This window comes from Ctenopharyngodon idella, chromosome 23 (assembly GCF_019924925.1).
Source record: "Ctenopharyngodon idella isolate HZGC_01 chromosome 23, HZGC01, whole genome shotgun sequence".
Lineage (NCBI taxonomy): Eukaryota > Metazoa > Chordata > Actinopteri > Cypriniformes > Xenocyprididae > Ctenopharyngodon > Ctenopharyngodon idella.
The window spans coordinates 10,204,386-10,224,292 of record NC_067242.1 but is presented as its reverse complement, the minus strand read 5'-3'; the positions used below and the strand labels follow the sequence as shown (position 1 = coordinate 10,224,292).

General features: G+C 36.5%; 1 protein-coding gene across 3 annotated transcripts in view; it reads left to right on the top strand.

Moving 5' to 3' along the window:
• Nucleotides 1–19,907, top strand: part of pde1ca (phosphodiesterase 1C, calmodulin-dependent a) — a 71,945-nt gene that overhangs the window by 6,114 nt on the left and 45,924 nt on the right. For 2 of the 3 annotated variants that reach the window (XM_051881924.1, XM_051881927.1), the window contains exons 2-3: nucleotides 9–59; nucleotides 2,181–2,346. In XM_051881924.1, the coding sequence (XP_051737884.1) occupies nucleotides 9–59; nucleotides 2,181–2,346 (217 nt within the window). Of the gene's footprint in view, nucleotides 1–8; nucleotides 60–2,180; nucleotides 2,347–16,596; nucleotides 17,278–19,907 lie in introns of those variants that run through there. The other variant, XM_051881925.1, reaches the window with a different exon arrangement.

Sequence of the window (19,907 nt, the reverse complement as noted above, 5' to 3'; positions counted from 1 at the left end):
CTCCACAGTGGCGAATGAAACTGGAGAAAGCAGCTCGAGACCTCTGGCACGCTTCGCACGTGAGTATGTGCAATCAGACACGTGATTGAAAGCTGTTGATTTCACTTTTACTTTAAAATTGTTTTCTGCACAGTGAGGAAATAGGTATGAGTGTGACACAGTAAGGTTCATAGTCTCCATAATCACACGGGTCTGTAATCATAACAGCAGCTGTGCTTCATGCTGTCTGTGTGCTATCTAAAGGCTGAGCTATGGCACTGAAAATATAATGTATAGTGCCTATAAATATTTATGTGACCTAATCACCTGAGCATATTATCTGTGTCTGTCTGTGTATCTATTATATACGTGTCTACCTATCCATCTGTCTAACTATCTGTCTATCCATCCATCCATAAATCTATAAGCCCACCCATCCATCCATCCATCCATCCCTCCATCTACAAACCCAACCACACATCTATCTGTTCATCCATCTACAAACCCATCCATCCATCTACAAACCCAACCACACATCTATCGGTTCAGCCATCTACAAACCCATCCATCCATATAAAAATCCATCCGTCCATCCATCCATCCATCCATTCATGAACCCAACCACACATATTTCTATCCATCTACAAACCCACCCATCCATCCATCCATCTACAAACTCATCCATCCATCATCCACAAACCCATCCATCCATCCATTCATCCATCCATCCATCTACAAACCCATCCATCCATCCATAAATCTACAAACCCATCCATCCATCCATAAACCCTACCACACATCTATCCATCTACAAACCCATCTATCCATCTACAAACCCATCCACCCATCCATCCATCCAAAACCGATCCGTCCATCTAAAAAGCCATCCACAACCACACATCTATCTGTTCATCCATCTACAAACCCATCCATCCATCCATCCACAAACCCAACCACACATCTGTCGGTTCAGCCATCTACAAACCCATCCATCCATATAAAAATCCATCCATCCATCCATCCATCCATTCATGAACCCAACCACACATATTTCTATCCATCTACAAACCCACCCATCCATCCATCTACAAACTCATCCATCCATCATCCACAAACCCATCCATCCATTCATCCATCCATCCATCTACAAACCCATCCATCCATCCATAAATCTACAAACCCATCCATCCATCCATAAACCCTACCACACATCTATCCATCTACAAACCCATCTATCCATCTACAAACCCATCCATCCATCCATCCATCCATCCAAAAACCGATCCGTCCATCTAAAAAGCCATCCGTCCATCCATCCATTAACCCAACCAAGCATCTATCTATCCATCTACAAACCCACCCATCCATCATCCACAAACCCATCCATTCATCCATCCATAAATCTACAAACTCATCCATCCATCCATCCATCCATCCATGAACCCAACCAAACATCTATCTATCCATCTACAAACCCACCCATCTATCATCCACAAACCCATCCATTCATCCATCCATCCATAAATCTACAAACCCATCCATCCATCATCCACAAACCCATCCATCCATCCATCCATCCATGAACCCAACCAAACATCTATCTATCCATCTACAAACCCATCCATTCATCCATCCATCCATAAATCTACAAACCCATCCATCCATCAATCCATCCATCCATCCAAAAACCCAACCACACATCTATCTGTTCATCCATCTACAAACCCATCCATCCATCCATCCATCTTACAAACCCACCCATCCATCCATCTATACATCTACAAACTCACCCATCCGTCTGTCCGTCTTGACAAACTTTGCCTTACTTGGTAAACATGACAGTAATATGAACTTCTTTGAATTTAAATTAATTTTACATCTAATTTATTACATTCAAATTCAAATTTCAATCCTGCCTCATGTTTACTACCTCAATTTTCAGTCCAATTCTGGTGCACAACCCTGCAGTCAATGAAGAAATAGATTTTTTTTGCCCTCTTAATGGTGCAGTTACATGCTGGCAGTGACTGACTACCCAAACTAACCAGCCAAACCTTCACCTCTCAACTGCATGTTGGCAGAACAGAAAAATGACAAAAATCCTTTTATCTCTCTTTCCCTGTCTACTTTTCACTCTGCCCTGGTCTTGCATTCTGTCGTCTACACCCCTCTGAGCTTTTGATCTCTGATTGTTGCATCAGGTTCCAAGTCACAGAATGCTTTGTGGAACGCCATCACAGCAGGCATCGGGATCAAGGACAAGGACAAGCGGGGTATCCTGATTGACCCTCGGAGTCCGGAGGAGATTCTAGCTGATGACCTCCCCTCTGTCGACAGTCCTGATGCCATGGAGAAGACCGCCATCAGGTTTGGAGGGAATCACACACCTCTAGCACCTCTGAGTGAATTGGTCAATCAATGTGGGCTGATATCTGCTCTTGATCGATCAGTGTTTGGTCTGCATCAATGGCTTTTGTGGAAAAAAAAAAAAAAAAATCCTTTTCCTTTACCAGCTGTTATCTAAAAGCACTGTAGAGTCAAACTGGTGAATGGACGGGAATTATGCAGTGATTATGTGCTTTGTGCGTGTGTTTTCTGCTCATAAGCACAGCTGGCAGGCCTAGATAGAATTATTGATTTATTTAGGAGCTACAGTATGGTGTCAATCCATCACTTCTATTTCAGATCACAGCAGGCACCCCAGTAATAAAAGACTACACTCTTAAAAATAAAGTTTCCAGCTGTAACCGAAGGGCTTTTAAATTATGGATTTTTCAGCATTTATGTGATGATAATTTTTTGTAACAACAAAAGAAAATCTTACTTACTGAAATTCTGAAATATTTTGATTAAATGGTTCCAAACTTTTGAAAAAGTATTTCTTGACCATACTTATTTTATTTTATTTAAAAAATCGGAATCACATACTTAGATTTTTACTTTTGTTCATAAGAAGGATGTACAATTTTTTTTCCTTTTTTTCTCACTGCCGTAAACCCCAGTTTCACAGCAATTCAGTAAACCATCCTAATCCATTCCAATCCTAGTGTATCCCAAACAGATTTCACATGGACGTCAGACACATAAATCCTGTCATTGCGGCCTTCTGAAAGTGAATGACAGGAAAATAAATGATGAAACTGTGTGATATGTGGACTCAGCTGTCTGCTGGTGCGACCGGCTGTGTTAAACAGGGAGACTCCAGTGGACTGTGATGTTCTGTATACTGAGCAGCTCCTCATTAATCACCCTGTGAGAGGAAGGGAGGGGAGAACCGTATGGCATTAGTCCTGACGTCAGCACCAAGCATCGGCTGCTATAAATATCCACCGTAAAACTGCTCCAGTGAATCCTTAATGTTCTATTAGTGTGTTATTGTGCACTTTGGGTGCTTGGGAAGGCACATTTGGCAGGTAGGGTGATGGGTTGCAGGTGAGAGAATCTCCCCAGCCGATAAGTAACCAGTTTGGACATGACATTATTGGATAGCAGGATGTGCCAAGCCAAAGCCCACCTCCTTGTCATCAGATGTCCCATAGAGAGAAATTAACCCTTCACCAGAGAGATGTATACAATGAACATATAGACTGACCAAAATGAACAATTAAAAAGATAGCTCACCCAAACATGATGTCTGTTCATAGTGGCCACAATTGTCACAAAAACTAATTCACTGATAGTCTTGTCCTTTAGTTGAACTTGAGAACCATATAAACACATATTCAAAATTTCCAAAGAAATAAGTAGTCTAACAGACTTGTGCACTATATACAAAGTCCACTGAAGAAATTTAAATCATAATAAACTCATAATCTTGTCCTTTAGTTGAACTTGAGAGCCAAAACTTTTGAGGCAGTTCTTTGAAATAAACTAGTTGATTAAGTAAACGAATTAGACTGATCAGGTTTTCGAGTTAAACTCACTGAGTTAACAGATAACCTGGAATATAGTGCAATATAGGCCCCAATATACTTCAAGTGAAATTAAAGAATAAACTAATGTGACATAATTTCAAACACAATCAGGCCAAAATGAAGTTTGTTTGGAGAATTCAAAACACCTAACCATGACAAAATCTCTGGAAAAGTTTGGAAAAGGTAAACACCTTCAAACTCCCATTAGTCCATGGCAATTACGTTATAGGTAGGTGTGCTCTGTGGCTCCGCCTTCTTTTATGTGGAAATCTTCTCTGGTTCATTTCTTCTGTTCAGTCCTTTTGAGGTCAGATGTGAGTAAAATCATGAACACACTGGAGAGCTGCTTTATAGTAAATTGTTGTAATTCCAATTGAAAGCAACTCTGACACCATTTTATAATGTAAAGCTGCATGCTTTGAAGCAATATATTGTATAAAGTGGTATATAAAACATGAGAAGACTTGACTGGAGTGCTGAATAAAGGCTAATTTATACTTCATCGTCAAGTGTACGTCGTAGGCTACACACGTAGCAGACGCGGTCGTTAGCATTTATACTATTGCCTTCTGTCTGTGATGCTTTGCAATTACACCGCCGAAACACTAGTTGGCGGTAGGGTTTCTATGTTCCACTGTGTTGAGTTTCTTCACTGCTGTTTTGAGTTTAGCCACCTCTGAGTTTGAGTTTAGGCTACTAAGAACAATGGCAACTGAAACTGAGTAGATCATGTAAGAGTTTGGAGCTAAACAATGTTGAAAAACAGTTAATTTTAGTGAAATTACTAGAACTAAAATGTAGGGCGGTTATTTTGATAATCGATTAGTTGGCCGATTAATCGGATAAAAAACCCAATTTTCTTTAAAATGTTTTATTGACAAAACACACTATTCCATATCCTGCCAAATGCTGTCCTTCAAACAAACTTTATCCTGTAAATGTAAGAAACGTCTTAAATTTATATTCAATTATACGCTGTTATCCCTTTACAGTTACCACTCTCATAAAATACTTGAATTAGATGTTGACTTCTAAACCTAAATTTAACATCCAACAACAGATATTTCAGCAAAATTAATATTTTTGCGCTCATTCGGTAAAGTCTGAAGTTTAACGCAGACTGTCAGGAAGAGCCTTCATGCAAAATGGAAATACTTCCGTGAATTTGTAACACTTGCAGACAAGGATATAACCATAAAATGAAAGTTTTGCACCGAGGAAACATATCACACATTAAACAGCACACACATCTGTCAAAGCGCCTGACAGGGCAAGCCATGCTAAACATAACGCTAATACATTAGCTTGAAGCTTAAAATAAAGAATTCTTATGTTTTGGGCAGCTTGGATCCTGCAGCAGCTCAATCTGTTTCCTCCACTATTTTTAGATGTGTTTTGTCCATAGAAATGCGCTATTTAGTTCTATAATTTGACGCGACTGGCGGAAGTTTTCCGTGCACGGTGGGTAGACGCGACTAATCGATAATGACATTCGTTGTCGATGATTTTTGTTATCGATTACTATAGATTTTATCAATTAGTTGTTTCAGCTCTGCTAAAATGCAGAAACGAGAGAAGGCGTCGGAGGAGATGGTATGTATGACCTGTGAACTGGTTGAGACAGAAGGAGGGTGAATTTTGACTGAATTTAAAAATGGCAGCGCAGAAGAGCACGTGCAATGCTACTTAGCCGAACAATCACAGATCTTGCGGTCTGCGTCTTCGCAACATGTAGTTACGTTTTGGGGCGGTGCGCGTCAGGGTACAGCTTAGGGTACACAACTATATGCATAGGCTACACTGTACCTACTGTGTACACTCAACGCAGAAGTATAAATCGGGCTTAACAGAGCTGGTGCACACATATGCATATCGCTATTATCAGATGCTTTCTTAACTGCTGTTTTCTCAACACTGTCATTTTTGTTCTTTATATTGTTATTGAGTAGAAAGCGCACAGCACATATCCAAATACCGCTCTCAGCAGCGTGGACAGCGTCGGGATATTCGCTAATAGCATACTGGAGAAACGTATTTCAAACTTCTTTTTACCCATAAACAAAGAACATAAAAGACTTTGCCGTGAGTATATCAGGGCCTTTATGGTGCTGTTCTTGGGTGTATGTGTTGAGAAGGTGTGTGGACTTAATTAAAAGGGCATGGAGAGCATGTGCATTAGTGGAGCACCTTTTGATTGTGTGATTGGACAGGACCAGTCTGATCTTATATCAAGCTGTGGTCTTTGTTTTGTTTTTTTTCCCCCCAGGATAAGACATTAAGATTGACAGGGCTGCTCTTCCATTAGTCTTATCTGAAAATTGCATGACTAAAGAGTTGAACTGATTCAGTGTGACCCTCACAGATTGGAGTGTCAGCTGCATTTATTATTCTAATTTACTAAGAGGTGACTTTTAGTCTATGACAGACACGTTCACCTTTACACGGCCTGTCGAGGAATGCTGAACACCCCGGAAATTTCTCCATGGCTATAAATTGGTTCTTCATTCTAGTTCTTTTTGGAGCTATGACATTTATTTGTCATATGAAAACTCAGATCTCTTGAGCTCTTTTTAATGTTTTTAATTTTCAGATGCTCGTTTTTAAAAAAGTTTTTGACAGTTCTGAAGAAAATCCTTGTGAAATTCGATAAGGGTGTTGTGAATGGTTGCTGTGTTTTGAGTTTTTTAGCAGGTTGCTAGGGTGGTCTCTGTGGTTGCTAGGTGGTTGCTTACTGGCTGAAGTGCTTCCTTCATTGCAAGTCTGTGAGGCTATTTTTCCAGTTCATTTTATTATTCCCCAGACCAAAATCGTAAGTCTGATTTGCTTAGAAAAGTAATAACACAGCTCTGTTTAATATGATTTGAGGTATAATTTATGTTTCTGTAACATGAACAATGCAGGAGGAGTTACGCTGAATGTTAATTCTTAGAATTTTTATCAAAATAATGGTTAATTGCAACTCTTTCTTAACTATCTGTCTATTTTCTCCTGCTTGGAGAACAGACTGCAGTCATTCACCTTTGCATTTTTCCTTTCTAATGATGTTGTTAGGAGAGGATTCATTTCTCGCCCCAATCTTTCCTTCCCTCTCTCTTTCTCCCTCTTTCCTCTGGAGCAAATTCATGTGTAACACAGCAGGCTGAGGTTCATCTCCTCTGAATGAACTCATTACGTCTGAGGTGTGAGACGCAGCAGGGTTGTTTCAGGAGAGTGTCTGTTTCTCCTTACATCAGCTGTCCCCGAAGGTTCTCCTGACTTATGGATGATTTGACCTTTGCACGCCTCCGATCTTTAGCCGGGGCTCGTGGGAGCGTACACGGGTGGACGTCCCATTCTCATCTCATCCAAACGGCCCGCGCGCCTTGAGTTTTCTTTCGATTATCGTTTCTCTTTTAGCCAAGCTTTCAGCTGGCTCTCTGATAGGTCTGTAGCAGGCAGAGCTCATTTTAGTGGAGAAACCTAATTTTCCAGTTGAGTGCAGCCCCGTTGAGTAGAATGAACTGAGTGAATGAAAGCGAGATTGAGGGGGATCTTACAGGAACGCAGGGAAACAGGCCTGCTGGCGAACAGCATTCAGACTTGAGCAGGACAGGTGCCAGTCGGCCAACACTTTAGTCCAGCTGGGATTGGAGTTAAAGCTCAAATATAAGTCATTTAAATGTAGCATTAAAGGGATAGTTCAGCCAAAAATGGAAATTATCCTATGATTTACTCACTCTCAAGCCATCCTAGGTGTATATGACTAAAATAACAAAAATAACACCAAAAATAACAAAATAGCGACTTTATTCCATAATATCCAGTAAGGGCGATTTAAAAACACTTCTTCATGAAGCTTCGAATCTTTACGAATCATTTGTTTCGAATCACATGATTTCAGTAAACGAGGCTTCAATACGTCATAAGTGTTTTGAAACTTCGATAGTTCACGTGACTCTGGCAGTTCCGAATCACTGATTCAAAACCTATGATTCGTAAAGAATCGAAGCTTCATGAAGCAGTGTTTTGAAATCGCCCTTCACTGGATATTGCGGAATAAAGTCGCTATTTTGTTATTTTTGGCACACAAAAAGTATTCTCCTCACTTTATAATATTAAGGTTGAAACACTGTAGTAACATGAATGTTTTAAATACGTTTTTAGTAGCTTTCTGGGCATTGAAAAAGGGAGTGTTATTGCTGTCTATGGAGGCCTCACTGAGCCATCGGATTTGATCAAAACTATCTTAATTTGTGTTCCGAAGATCTTACAGGTGTGGAACAACAAGCGGGTGAGTAATTAATGATATAATTTTCATTTTTGGGTGAACTAACCCTTTAAATATCATCTTACTAAGACATATTATTGGGCGATAAATGACAACTGATACATATGCATTAAAATGCATTTTATGCAAGTTGTCTGTTGTTCTGTTCTTTTTCTGATCTCATTGATATACATTTCAAGCTATCAGAATTATATATTTTTTGAATAAATGTCAAGGTTTTTGAGGTGTTTTTTTCCTCCTCGAGTGTGAGCTCCATATTCTCCTATATCCTACTAAATGAGACAAAAGCCTGATGTTTCAAATATGAAACTCAACAAAAAACACATGTACAAACTTTGTCTAAAGGTTCAATAAACAAAAAGTTAGATTTTTCTGACTTTTATTTCAGATGTCAGGCTTTACAGGTTTTACATCACATTAAAATAGTGTAAATATTTGTATCTATTCAAATGCAGCTATTTGCAGATTGCTTACCAATTAAGTTTCAGCCTATTGATAAGCAGTGCATGTAGGGTTATTAATCACCTGTAAAAGATATCTGCATCCTTTCTTTCTAAAGCTTTGTTTATCCTGTCATTCTTCTACAAAGGAGGCCCTGGAGAGTATTTGTTTTCTCTGACCTACAAATCTCAAAGACCAGAGGCTGTCATGATTAGGGGGCTTGTTACTCTATATGAGTGTCTCTCCCGCAACCCCCCACAAGTCACCTGACCTGCCCGGTGCAGACCCTACTGTGAGCTGACGGGATTAAAAACTCAATAATTCATGCACTGGCTGGATGTTAATTAGCTTGTCCGGTCGGGCTTTGTATTTGTGTCCTTTGGCTTTGTGGTGCCCTTGAGTTTAAGGTAGTGGATGTCACTAGACAAGTTGTTATTGGTGTATATGTAATAACACAGAAGTTTAAGAAGATAATGACTGCAGGTTTTCATTGCCTGATTTGGCTTTTGTGGGTCATTTTCTGTCTTTCAACTCATAGGCTGTGAAAATTAACTTTTTTTTTTTTTTTTTTCTCAGTTTAGCGCATTAAAAATACAATATTTAAGTATTTAACGCAATTAAAGCAGCATCGTTTTTTTATGTCTGCCATCATTTGGCTAGTGTTACAGTAGGCTATGTTAACACAATATCAAGTGCGATAAGATGCAAAAGAGAACTCAATTTGGTACTGACACACTGTCTGTTTAGCGCCTGTCTGGTCGCACTTTAATGGACAAAAACACAAAATTATGTCAAAATGCTTTTTTTGGCCAGTGACCTCGTGAACACAGTTTTAAATAAGTTAAAAAGTTTTGAATGACCATAAAGAGTTTGGGAAAATCGGATGGGTCAGGTTTTAAAGTGACAGGAGCCTAATAAACCTGCTGCAGTCTATGTCACTGAAGTAAATCAAAGAACAAAAGAAAAATAGAAATCACTCATTGTTCTTCTCTGATTAGTTTATGCCTATATAATTTATAGTTATTGTGAAGATTGTTTTAAGTTCACTTAAATTAAAATTTGTTGTATTTTTCAAAGCCTGATAAATGTTAAAAATAACGGCTTTCAGTTATACTGTTATACTGTTGAATGGCTATAATTAATGGTTAAAATTGAGGGAAAAATCTATTTAATACATCAGAGAGACATCAGTAGCAGTATTGGTATTGATGTTACTGGCCTTCATTCATAGTACTTAGTAAAAAGATGCCATTAAACACATATTTAAAAATATACTATCTTTATGTTGTTTCTACCTCAATTTGTAAATTCAATGTGAAATTATGAAAATATTAATGCATTATATTAAACATGCAAGATATATATATATATATATATATATATATATATATTAATCGATATTATAATGTATACATATATTTATTTTTTAATTTTACATATGTGACCCTGGACCACAAAACCAGTCATAAGGGTCAATTTTTTGAAACTGAGGTTTATACATCATCTGAAAGTTGAATAAATAAGCTTTCCATTGATGTATGGTTTGTTCGAATATGGCAATATTTGACCGAGAAACAACTATTTAAAATCTGGAATCTTAGGTCGCAAAAAAATCTAAATATTGAGAAAATCAGCTTTAAAGTTGTCCAAATGAAGTCCTTAGCAATTCATATCCACCCACAAAAATACATTTTTGATGTATTTATGGTAGACAGTTTACAAAATATCTTCATGGAATGTGATCTTTACTTAATATCCTAATGATTTATATATATATATATATATATATATATATATATATATTTATTTACACACGCGCACACACACACACACTATAAATACATTTTATAAAGTGTATATTTTTATATTCATGTTTATTTTTGCAATTAGTATCAAATATATGTCATGAATATTCCAAGGTGTATACCATACATTGTGTACAGGCACTGTTTTGTCGTGCTTCCTGATATTTGACAGTTATTGAGAAATACCATAGGTCGCCCTGCCCGGATGGCAGTATGGATATGGATATTCCCTTGTGAAATTCGCTACTTGGTTTTAGTCACAGAACAATTTGAATTATTTTTTAATGAACAGGGAATATTCCGGTAGGTCATCAATCTACACAGGCAGACCAATGACTCCATGATTAGATATGCCAGCAATGTTAATTAATAATGCAGATATACTTCATTTCTTTTGCTCTCTCCCTCCCTCTCCCTTCATTCTTATTTATACCATTATATTCAGGGTAAATGAATTGAGTGAATGGAATGATGAAATCGATAAAATTTCAATTACAGAATTCTTAACATGTTGAGCAATAAATGCCATTGATTGTTTGGTTACAGGACAGGCTAATCTCTCCAATGATTTCTTCCCTGTAGTTCCGCCCACTCCAGCTTGAACAACACACTGCATTCTGTTTATAACCCCTCAGAGGTTTTCATTTTCGTTGTCTGTTAAATATTCATGTCTGGTGCTGTTGCTGTTTGCTTTCTACCTGCATATTTGTTTTGGGAAGGTCAGATTTGAATAATTCTGTGCAGTCATGCTTTGTGCGTGTTTTGACCAACACTGATTTAAAAAAGCGCAAACTCCAGCTCACAACATCCAAACACCCTGAACAGCGCATACGGAAGTGTAGATTTGTGTAGACTCTTAAACCTTAAAGGAATAGTTCACTCAAAAATTATCATTCTGTTCATTTTTACAAACCCTCATGTTGTTCTTAAACTGTATGTCATTAATTGTAAATTTATTAAGCTCAACTACAGTCAGTGATGAGGAGCTGTCAAACACAGTGAAAGTATCATGAAAGGAGTACTTCTGAATTGGACTTAGTTGTTTCTAAAGTTAGACAAGCTTTTTTTGAAGAACAGATGAACATTTAAGTCATTAATATCTGATAATTATGGTTGGACAGTATATCAGTACCATATCAGTTTTTGGCTGATATTAGAGTTCTTTTTTTTTTAATTTTTTTTTTAATTATTATTATTTATTGCTATCAGTCGATACTGGATATTTAATGTTGGACAGTCATTTCCCCTATTTTTACATTTACATTATCTTTGCCATCCTCTAACTCTAAAAACACTAATAAAAGCACTGTTCAATGTAATCTTTAGGTAATGAATATTATTTTTTACTGTAAAGATTAATATTGTACATTGTAATACTACAAGTGAATTAAAGAATTTGCACGTTTAATGATTTATTTTAGTTTTTTGTGTTTTTAATTTATTTAGACAAAATAAAGTATGTCCTGGAATCAACATTTTTAGTTATGTTATGTATGGCAGACGATTGATTCTTCAAAAAAAAACAACCCAAAAAACAAAAACACTTTTTTGTGTTGTCCAGAATAAAATAACAGAAATGACATGAATAGAAATAAATAATGGCAGAATATTTTTTTTTTTAGTGAAATGTTCTCTTAAAAATTGCTGAGAGAGCTTTTGCTGAGCCAGATATCCACACAGGAAAGAATATAGCAAGTTTGAGCTTTTATGATGAACAGCTTTAATATAATTCAACGCTACAGCTTGGTTCATTGCTCTGAATGTTTCATTGAGCACGAGTTTCACAGTGTGATTTCATTTTTAATGCTTACATCTGCCATTATCTGTTCTTTCCCTTATTTTCATGGGCTTAGAAAGTATAAAAAGTATTTTGATTTTTTTTTTTTTTTTGTTGAGTTTTGTGTGTGCGTGAAAGTGCACTGATGTTTGTTAGAGTGGAAGAATCTTGTTTTATAATCATTGTATAATCACCTGTTATTAATACTGTATTGAATCTCTTTTGTCAGCATCATGAATGCAAACTAAGAGGATCATACAGATGTGTCACTATAAACCTGTACTTAAGTTCCCTCTTGACATGCTTTACAAATAGCAAGTCAAGTCTTTACACATGGCATCTGTTTAGATAATTACCGTAATTATGAGTTGTAGGGAAAATAGTTTCTTTAAATGTAAACCAGTTGTGCTTCTATCAGAGATTAAATATGGCACACATATGTATTTAATTAATGTGCACAATGCACATAGACAAAAAGTGTTTCTTAAATTAATATTCTAATAAGTATATTTGGGCATTCTGTTGACTACAAAAAGAACAAAAATCGAAAAACAGTAAATTGAAGACAATGACAATAGTGTGCATACATATTAAATATTTTTTATACCCTCACATCGTTTTGAAAATATAACTATAAAATGTAAATATAACATGTTAGATTGGTGTCATAGAATAGATGCTACATAACTCTCCATAAACAGTTTTTACTGGACTGAGCTTAAACAGTTACATTGATAACGCATAACCAGACATTCATCCACTTAGAAAAGTAATCCCAGCTGACAAGGATTTGGGTGATTTATTTATTTATAGTATTATGTTTTCAAACCCTCAGGTTTAAAATGCATGCTTACCTGCTTGATTTCATTTGTAAGTGCAGTAATGTATATTTTGAAGCATGAGTCAGAATTATTTTTGGTGGTAATCAAAAGCATCCGTGGGCTATTTGTGACATCAAAATGTCATAATTTCTACCACCTCTGAACACATTTACGTAAGTAAAATGGGTTGGGAACACCATGTGTATCTGCATGACAGTAAAGCTTTACTATATTGCCAAAACATAAAGAACAATCTGTGCGCTGAATAGGGCTGGACGATTAATCGAAAAGTAATTGAAACCAAAATTCAGAACCTCTAACCGACATAATTTTCCCATGTCGGTTATTTTGTTTTTTTTTAATCCCGTTAATACTTTCCCCTTAAAAACATACTATTTTTTTTATTTATTTTTTATTTTTATTTGACAAGCTTTTATAAAAATTGTACAAAATAACAAGTATCCCATACACTTCACAAAAACTGTCGAGGATAAAACACAATAAAGCCACTGGCTTATTTCTATTGCGGCCCTCGATGTTAATATAAAGAGTAGAGGCTATATACAGAAGTGACAGAGCAACAGTATCTCCCAATCATCTTACAATTTAAAAAAAACAAACAAAAAAGAACAATTTAAACAAATGCAATCACTTTTGACAATAAACACACCACAAAGCAAGCTAACTTACATCACCAAACAACCATCTACTACCGCTTGTGTAGTCACGTGACTCCGCCCCGCCCTATTTTTGAAGTAATTACTTAAAACCCACAGCTTTACAATTAACAGAGAGACGGTATGACTAATTCACAAGCAATCTCTCCTTCATTAATGCATTCAAATAAATGTACTGTGGTAATTTATCTGTATCTGATTTAACTCTATCTGATTTACTGCATATTTTACAGTACAAACTTTGCCAATGAACTATGAGGGCAAAAAAAAAAAAAAATTGTTCATTAATCGTAATCGAGGTACAATGTTCGATTATTCAAGATTTTGATTTTAGGTCATATTGTCTAGCCCTAGTGCTGAATGTGTTGTAGGGTTTGTTCCAGTCTAATGTGTTATATAGGAGTATTTGGCTCAATGTGTTAATGGAATTATTCACAGCTCTGGACTGATCTTATTTCAGCTGATTCCCTGTGATCACCAAATACAGTATTACCACAGAATCCCATGCTGAATTCAATGGTCATCGCCTTGGTCACACTTCTCAACATCTCTTCCACCTTTCCCCTCTCACCCATCTCTCAACACCTCCTATTTCTCACCTGACGGCCTTCACTTCAGAGTTTCAAGTCTTGTTCAGTCTTATCCTCATTGATTCGAGTCATTCTGGTCAATATAGCGCACTTCAAACTGCCCATAGCTCAAATGACAAAGAATAATTTCCTTCTGTTTTTATCACCATAATTATTAATTTTCCACATCAGCATCAAAGAAGAATCCAAACAGAGCAGATGTGCTGTTGAGTGTCAGATGCTAATGGAGTGTGGTTAACAACCATCAAAACGATTCGCTCTAATGGTGCTTTAGTCTAAAGCTCAGTCGGATATTGATGCTGTCTTGATTTAACTGCGTGGGTTGTGGCGTCCTCCCTCTGCTGTGCCAGTCCATTGTGTTTTTATTTGTTGTTATGATATCATTTGTATTTTCACGTCAAGCCGTAGCTGGTCTTTAGTCAGAGATACAATCTCTATGCTAACCATCTGCTGTTTTATACACAGTGACATTTATGAACCAGCGCTGCCTCTGTTTATGTTTAATACAGTGGGGTTTTTATATTTCTCATTGTTACCTTATGGCGGACAGATAATTTTATATAGAATGGGCTGTGGTTTCACTGTTTTTGTGGGGTCTTCAATCACAAAACTATGTGAAGGGCTGAGTTTACTCCAAAACACATTACATTATTGAAATGAAATGGGTTACAATTGCACATCGCCATGAATACACTGTAAAAAATGATATCTTTAGCTATTTCTACTTGATTTTAATTGACCCAAATAAGACTTTTATTATTTTCTTGTATTCTTAATTGTATCTACATGAAATTGTATTTTGCAGCCTTTTTTATTTCACTAATGTGACACATTGTGAAGTGAAACAGGATATTCAAAAAGAAAATGTAGGGTGAGACTTGATTTTATCTGTCGGAAATTGATTAGATGATGAAAAGTGGTCTTTATAATCCAGGTGGTTGAAGAGGAAAGGTTGTAAAATAAGGATTGTTGATATCTGAGAGCTAAAATGGAAAGAGCTTTGAGAGACAGACACATGTTTTGGAAAATGTTTGCCATTGTATTATTTACAGTAAGATTAGGAACATGTTTTATATAAGGAAATGGTGTAAATGTTAATTTCACATTGAGTGTAATGCATCCTTAGCTGTGCCTTAAAAGATTTAATGCACTACATGAAGGCATAAGAGTGCCAAAGATTACATTTATTTTGAATGAATGAATTATAGAATGTATTTGAATTCATTGTCGAGAGATGTGTTTAAAGGGGACCTATTATGCCGCTTTTCACAAGATGTAATATAAGTCTCTGTTGTCCCCAAAATGTGTCTGTGAAGTTTCAGTTCAAAATAGCCCATGCACAGATCATTTATTATAGCTTGTCAAATTTGCCCCTATTTGGGTGTAAGCAAAAACACGCCATTTTTGTGTGTGTCCCTTTAAATGCAAATGAGCTGATGCTCCCAGCCTGCTTTCCAGAAGAGGGTGGAGCTTTAACAGCTCGCGCTTCGGTTGCTCAACAACAAGAAAGCAGGAGAATCTCACGCAGCCAAAATGAGGATTGTCAGTAACAGTGTTCAGACTTACATTGTTCAAACCGTAGTCGGACACTGATGGAGAGACTCAGGAAGAAGTTACAGCTTTTAGAATGAAACTGGACATTTCTGAATGGTTAGTGGATAAATTTATGTAGTTGCTGTGGAGTTGATTCAACTCATCGACTAGCATGTGCTGTCATGTTAATCTTTTGTGCAAATCCAGACCCTCATTTGTGAAGCAGTCCGGCGTAAAATGACAGCATGGCAACAACAATCTACTACAACAACTCTTCCTCTTCTCTAAAGCAGCCCAACATGGCCTCACCCCCTTTGTTGTGTGTTCTCAGGGGCAGGGTTTATGTAAATTTTGGGGTTTGTGATGTCACCAACCCGGAAAGAAGCTTGTTGTAGTCCCTACCAGCCGTTTGTTGTAGTATTTAAAAAGCGATTTCTGTAAAAGAAAATATCTCCCTTTGCATTGAACTTTGAGCGTCGTAACTTTAGAGATGTTGTTTATGCTCAAACAGCAACATTACACACTAACTAAAGTTAAAAAAGTAAAATCATACTCAAGGACCCCTTTAATTACTTGCGTCTATTCATTGTTTTTCTCCATTAATAACAAATCTTGCACGGTTTTATTGCACACCTTCGAGTGTTCGAGTGTTCAGACAGATCATGGTATAAAATATTTAAGTATTAAGTATTTATTCAGAATAAAATATTTTAATTAAGGCATTAATAATACTACATTTATCCTTCTGTTTACATACCATATAAGTCAAAGCCTCTCTGTCTCTCTCTCAAACACATCATTTATACTCCAGAGACTTCTTCTCCTCCAAGTCCGCCTCTTTCAACTTCTTATTTATTTTTTTTTATTTTTTATTTTTCTCTCCCTCCTATCCTTTATGTCTCTCCACTCATCCCAGACAGTGCAGCCGTCCATGCTTCCATTGCATTTGTTATATTCTCCATTTGTGTGCGTGGCTGCATTGAGAGCTGAGACTCTGATACAGAGATCAACAGCAGTTGTTTAATCTCCTCCCCTCCTCCTCCTCCTCCTCCTCTTCCTCTCCACTGCCTTATATTCATGAGGGGGAGAGAGTGGCCCCCTGCAGTGCTGCCATACGCGCTCCTCTCTGTACACCTGACCAGAACTGGTGACACGAGCCCACAACCACAGAGAGAGAGAGAGAGAGAGAGAGAGAGAGTGAGAGTGAGTGAGAGAGAGAAACAGGATGAGGGACGTGCTACAGCTGTCTCTGTGACAGACTCAGCGTCTGCTGCTGCTGCTGCTGCTGCGATTGCTCTACAAATTGCCTCTGCGTCCGTGCAGTCCAGATACAAACTCGTTCATGTCGTTTTGCCTGGTCGACTTTTTTGACATGGAGTCGCCCACCAAAGAGATTGAGGATTTTGAGAACAACTCTCTGAAGTACCTACAGCCAGATCAGATTGAGAAGATCTGGCTCAGACTGCGAGGACTGTGAGTAGAGTTTCATACTTTATTTCTCTGCATGAGTGAACAACATGTTTATGAAACAGAATTTTACTAAAACACATAAATAAAAATAGCACAATAGTAATATTTTATAGGAGTATAAAAGTGCATAAAATATTTTTATTGTGAGGTGCAACAACAAATTGATTAAATATTAAATCTGATTATTGTAATTAATAATAGCTAATGGAGAATTAATCTTTTTTTGTGAGAAATTGTGTTTTAAATAAAATAATTATTTCACACATTAAGTAAATTAAATTAGAATATAATACATTGCAAAGAGTAAAAGAATATGAAGAGTAAATTTATTATTAAAAATTACACAATAATAATAGGTAATATTTTATAGTAATATGAAGTATGCAAGTACATTAATTAAAATATTTTATATTTTAGTAAAAATATTTTTTTCATTGTAAGGGTTAACAGTCAATGAAAATAAGAATTATAGATTACAAAGAGTAAAAGAATATAATTTGAATATTAAATATCATTTTAATAAAAGATGCTAATAAATAATTTAATAAGCTTATTGTAAAATAAACGTTAAAAAATATTATTTTGTGCATTAATTAAATGAAATAATTACACAGAACAAATTATGAATAATAAAATGATTTATTATTAAAAGATTATTGTGAGTTAAACTTATTTTATTTTATTTAACTTATTTGAACTTTTTATGGTATTTTTCATGTTTTTAATGGGTGATTTGCAGTAGATGGCGTTTTAATGTGATGCCGGCATATTTGTGAAAAGGTCAGGGTTAACGGGTCACTTTCAATACAAACATCCTCTTCATGTGTGGCTCGGTTCCCAGCAGTCTCATCTTCCATTAAAAGTGTTTCAAGTTGATCAACATTTCAAGTGCATTTGTTTGAAAACTAGACTTCAAATGGATCTAGCATATTAAAACAAAATATTTGCAGAGTTCACATATTTGTGGAGGAATTACAGAAGGGAAATAGAGTGTTTGAATTTGTCATGAATCTAGATCATGTAAATAAATGCACCAGAATAGACTACACAGAAAAATCTGAAAGTTGCATGTTTTTTTTTTTTGTTTTTTTTCTTCATTAAAATAAATTGCTGTTATGTGATCCGGAGGTGAAGTTCAGGTGCTAATGTTGCAGAAAAAGATGCCTGCGTGCACGCACGAGTCTCACGACTAAGTGCCGTGAAAGCACAGCATGAAATATTTGCATGTGCAACTTATTCTCTATCTCTGTCTCATTTCTTGCCAGTGAAAAAATTCGCTTATTCTGAATTTATTTGGACAGTAATGACCGTGTATGTTATCACAAGGGGATTTTATTGTTTGCCGTTGAAGGGATTGATCTAATCCCTCACTGTGTCATTCCACAATAAGCCGCTGAATGCTAATCCTGGTTATAAACAGCAAAATATCTTCCAGGATTCGTTTTAGATTTATGACAACTGCATTCACTGTGACGGTGGAGTCGCTGTCAGCCCGGGGTCCTTGAACCCAGATGGGGAAACCAGACAGCTGTTATTTGTCCTGAAACAAGGGCCATCAACATTGTCATAACGGCAGTGGTCAAGAGCAGGGCGTTGTGCGGGGTGGAATTGGACCGAAGTTCTGTTTCCAGCTTTATTTCCCTTTTAAGCCCACTTTATTGAGCTTATTAAGAATTTAATTGTGCCCTTGGTGGCTCCAAGGGAAATGAGACCCATGTCGACACAATTGGACACCGAGGAAAAACACACACCTATAAAAGTTTAAGGCTGTAATAAAGGCAGGCGCTCTTCATGGTAACAGCTAAGATAGAGGTTTTGATGATGATGATGATGAATGAAAAATATATAAGATGAATGACAGGAAGCTGAGGGTAAAGGTTAAAGGTCACTGCACATTCGTATCCATTCAGAACACTCCTCCCTTCGCCAATCACATGAATAGCAGCAATTGAACTGAAGGTGATGTCATCAGTATCTAGGTTGACCAGTCAGAATGTCTGTCTTCATATGACTTGAGAGCAGCTGCAGTTGAGATGTTTTACCAAAAGCTGCTTTAAAAGAAGTGGTATTTCCTCTCTACGTGCAAGACAGAGCGAGCATTCATGAAGTAACTGGATTAAGATGACCAAATGTTCAGATGTCCGTCATAAAAGGGTCATTGTTTTCCTTTTTTACGCAAATTTCATGGGCGCCTTACTTTTTTTTTAATCTTAACTCATGGCTGCTGTAGAATAGATATATATGACTATGACTAGTGGTCATATTTATCACTCCAGTGAATATTCCAGGGTGGGATTATATTTAAAATTAAATTTTTATATAGACACATGCTTTAAAGATTGCAAAAAAGCTATTGAACATTTCCAGCATTATTATCCAGGAAAAAGTTAGTTCATTGATTGTTTTTTATGAAGTTGGACACAATATTATATTATATGGAGTAAATTGTGCCACAATGGGAACCAGCTGTTTATTATCGAAGCTAGTTTCTACCATGAAATAAAAAATAAAAAATGTAATTGTGACTTTTTAATCTCACAATTCTGACTTTTTTTCTCACAATTGCGAGACGTAAAGTCAGAATTGCGAGTTATAATGTCAGAATTGTGTGATATAAACTCACAATTGTGAGA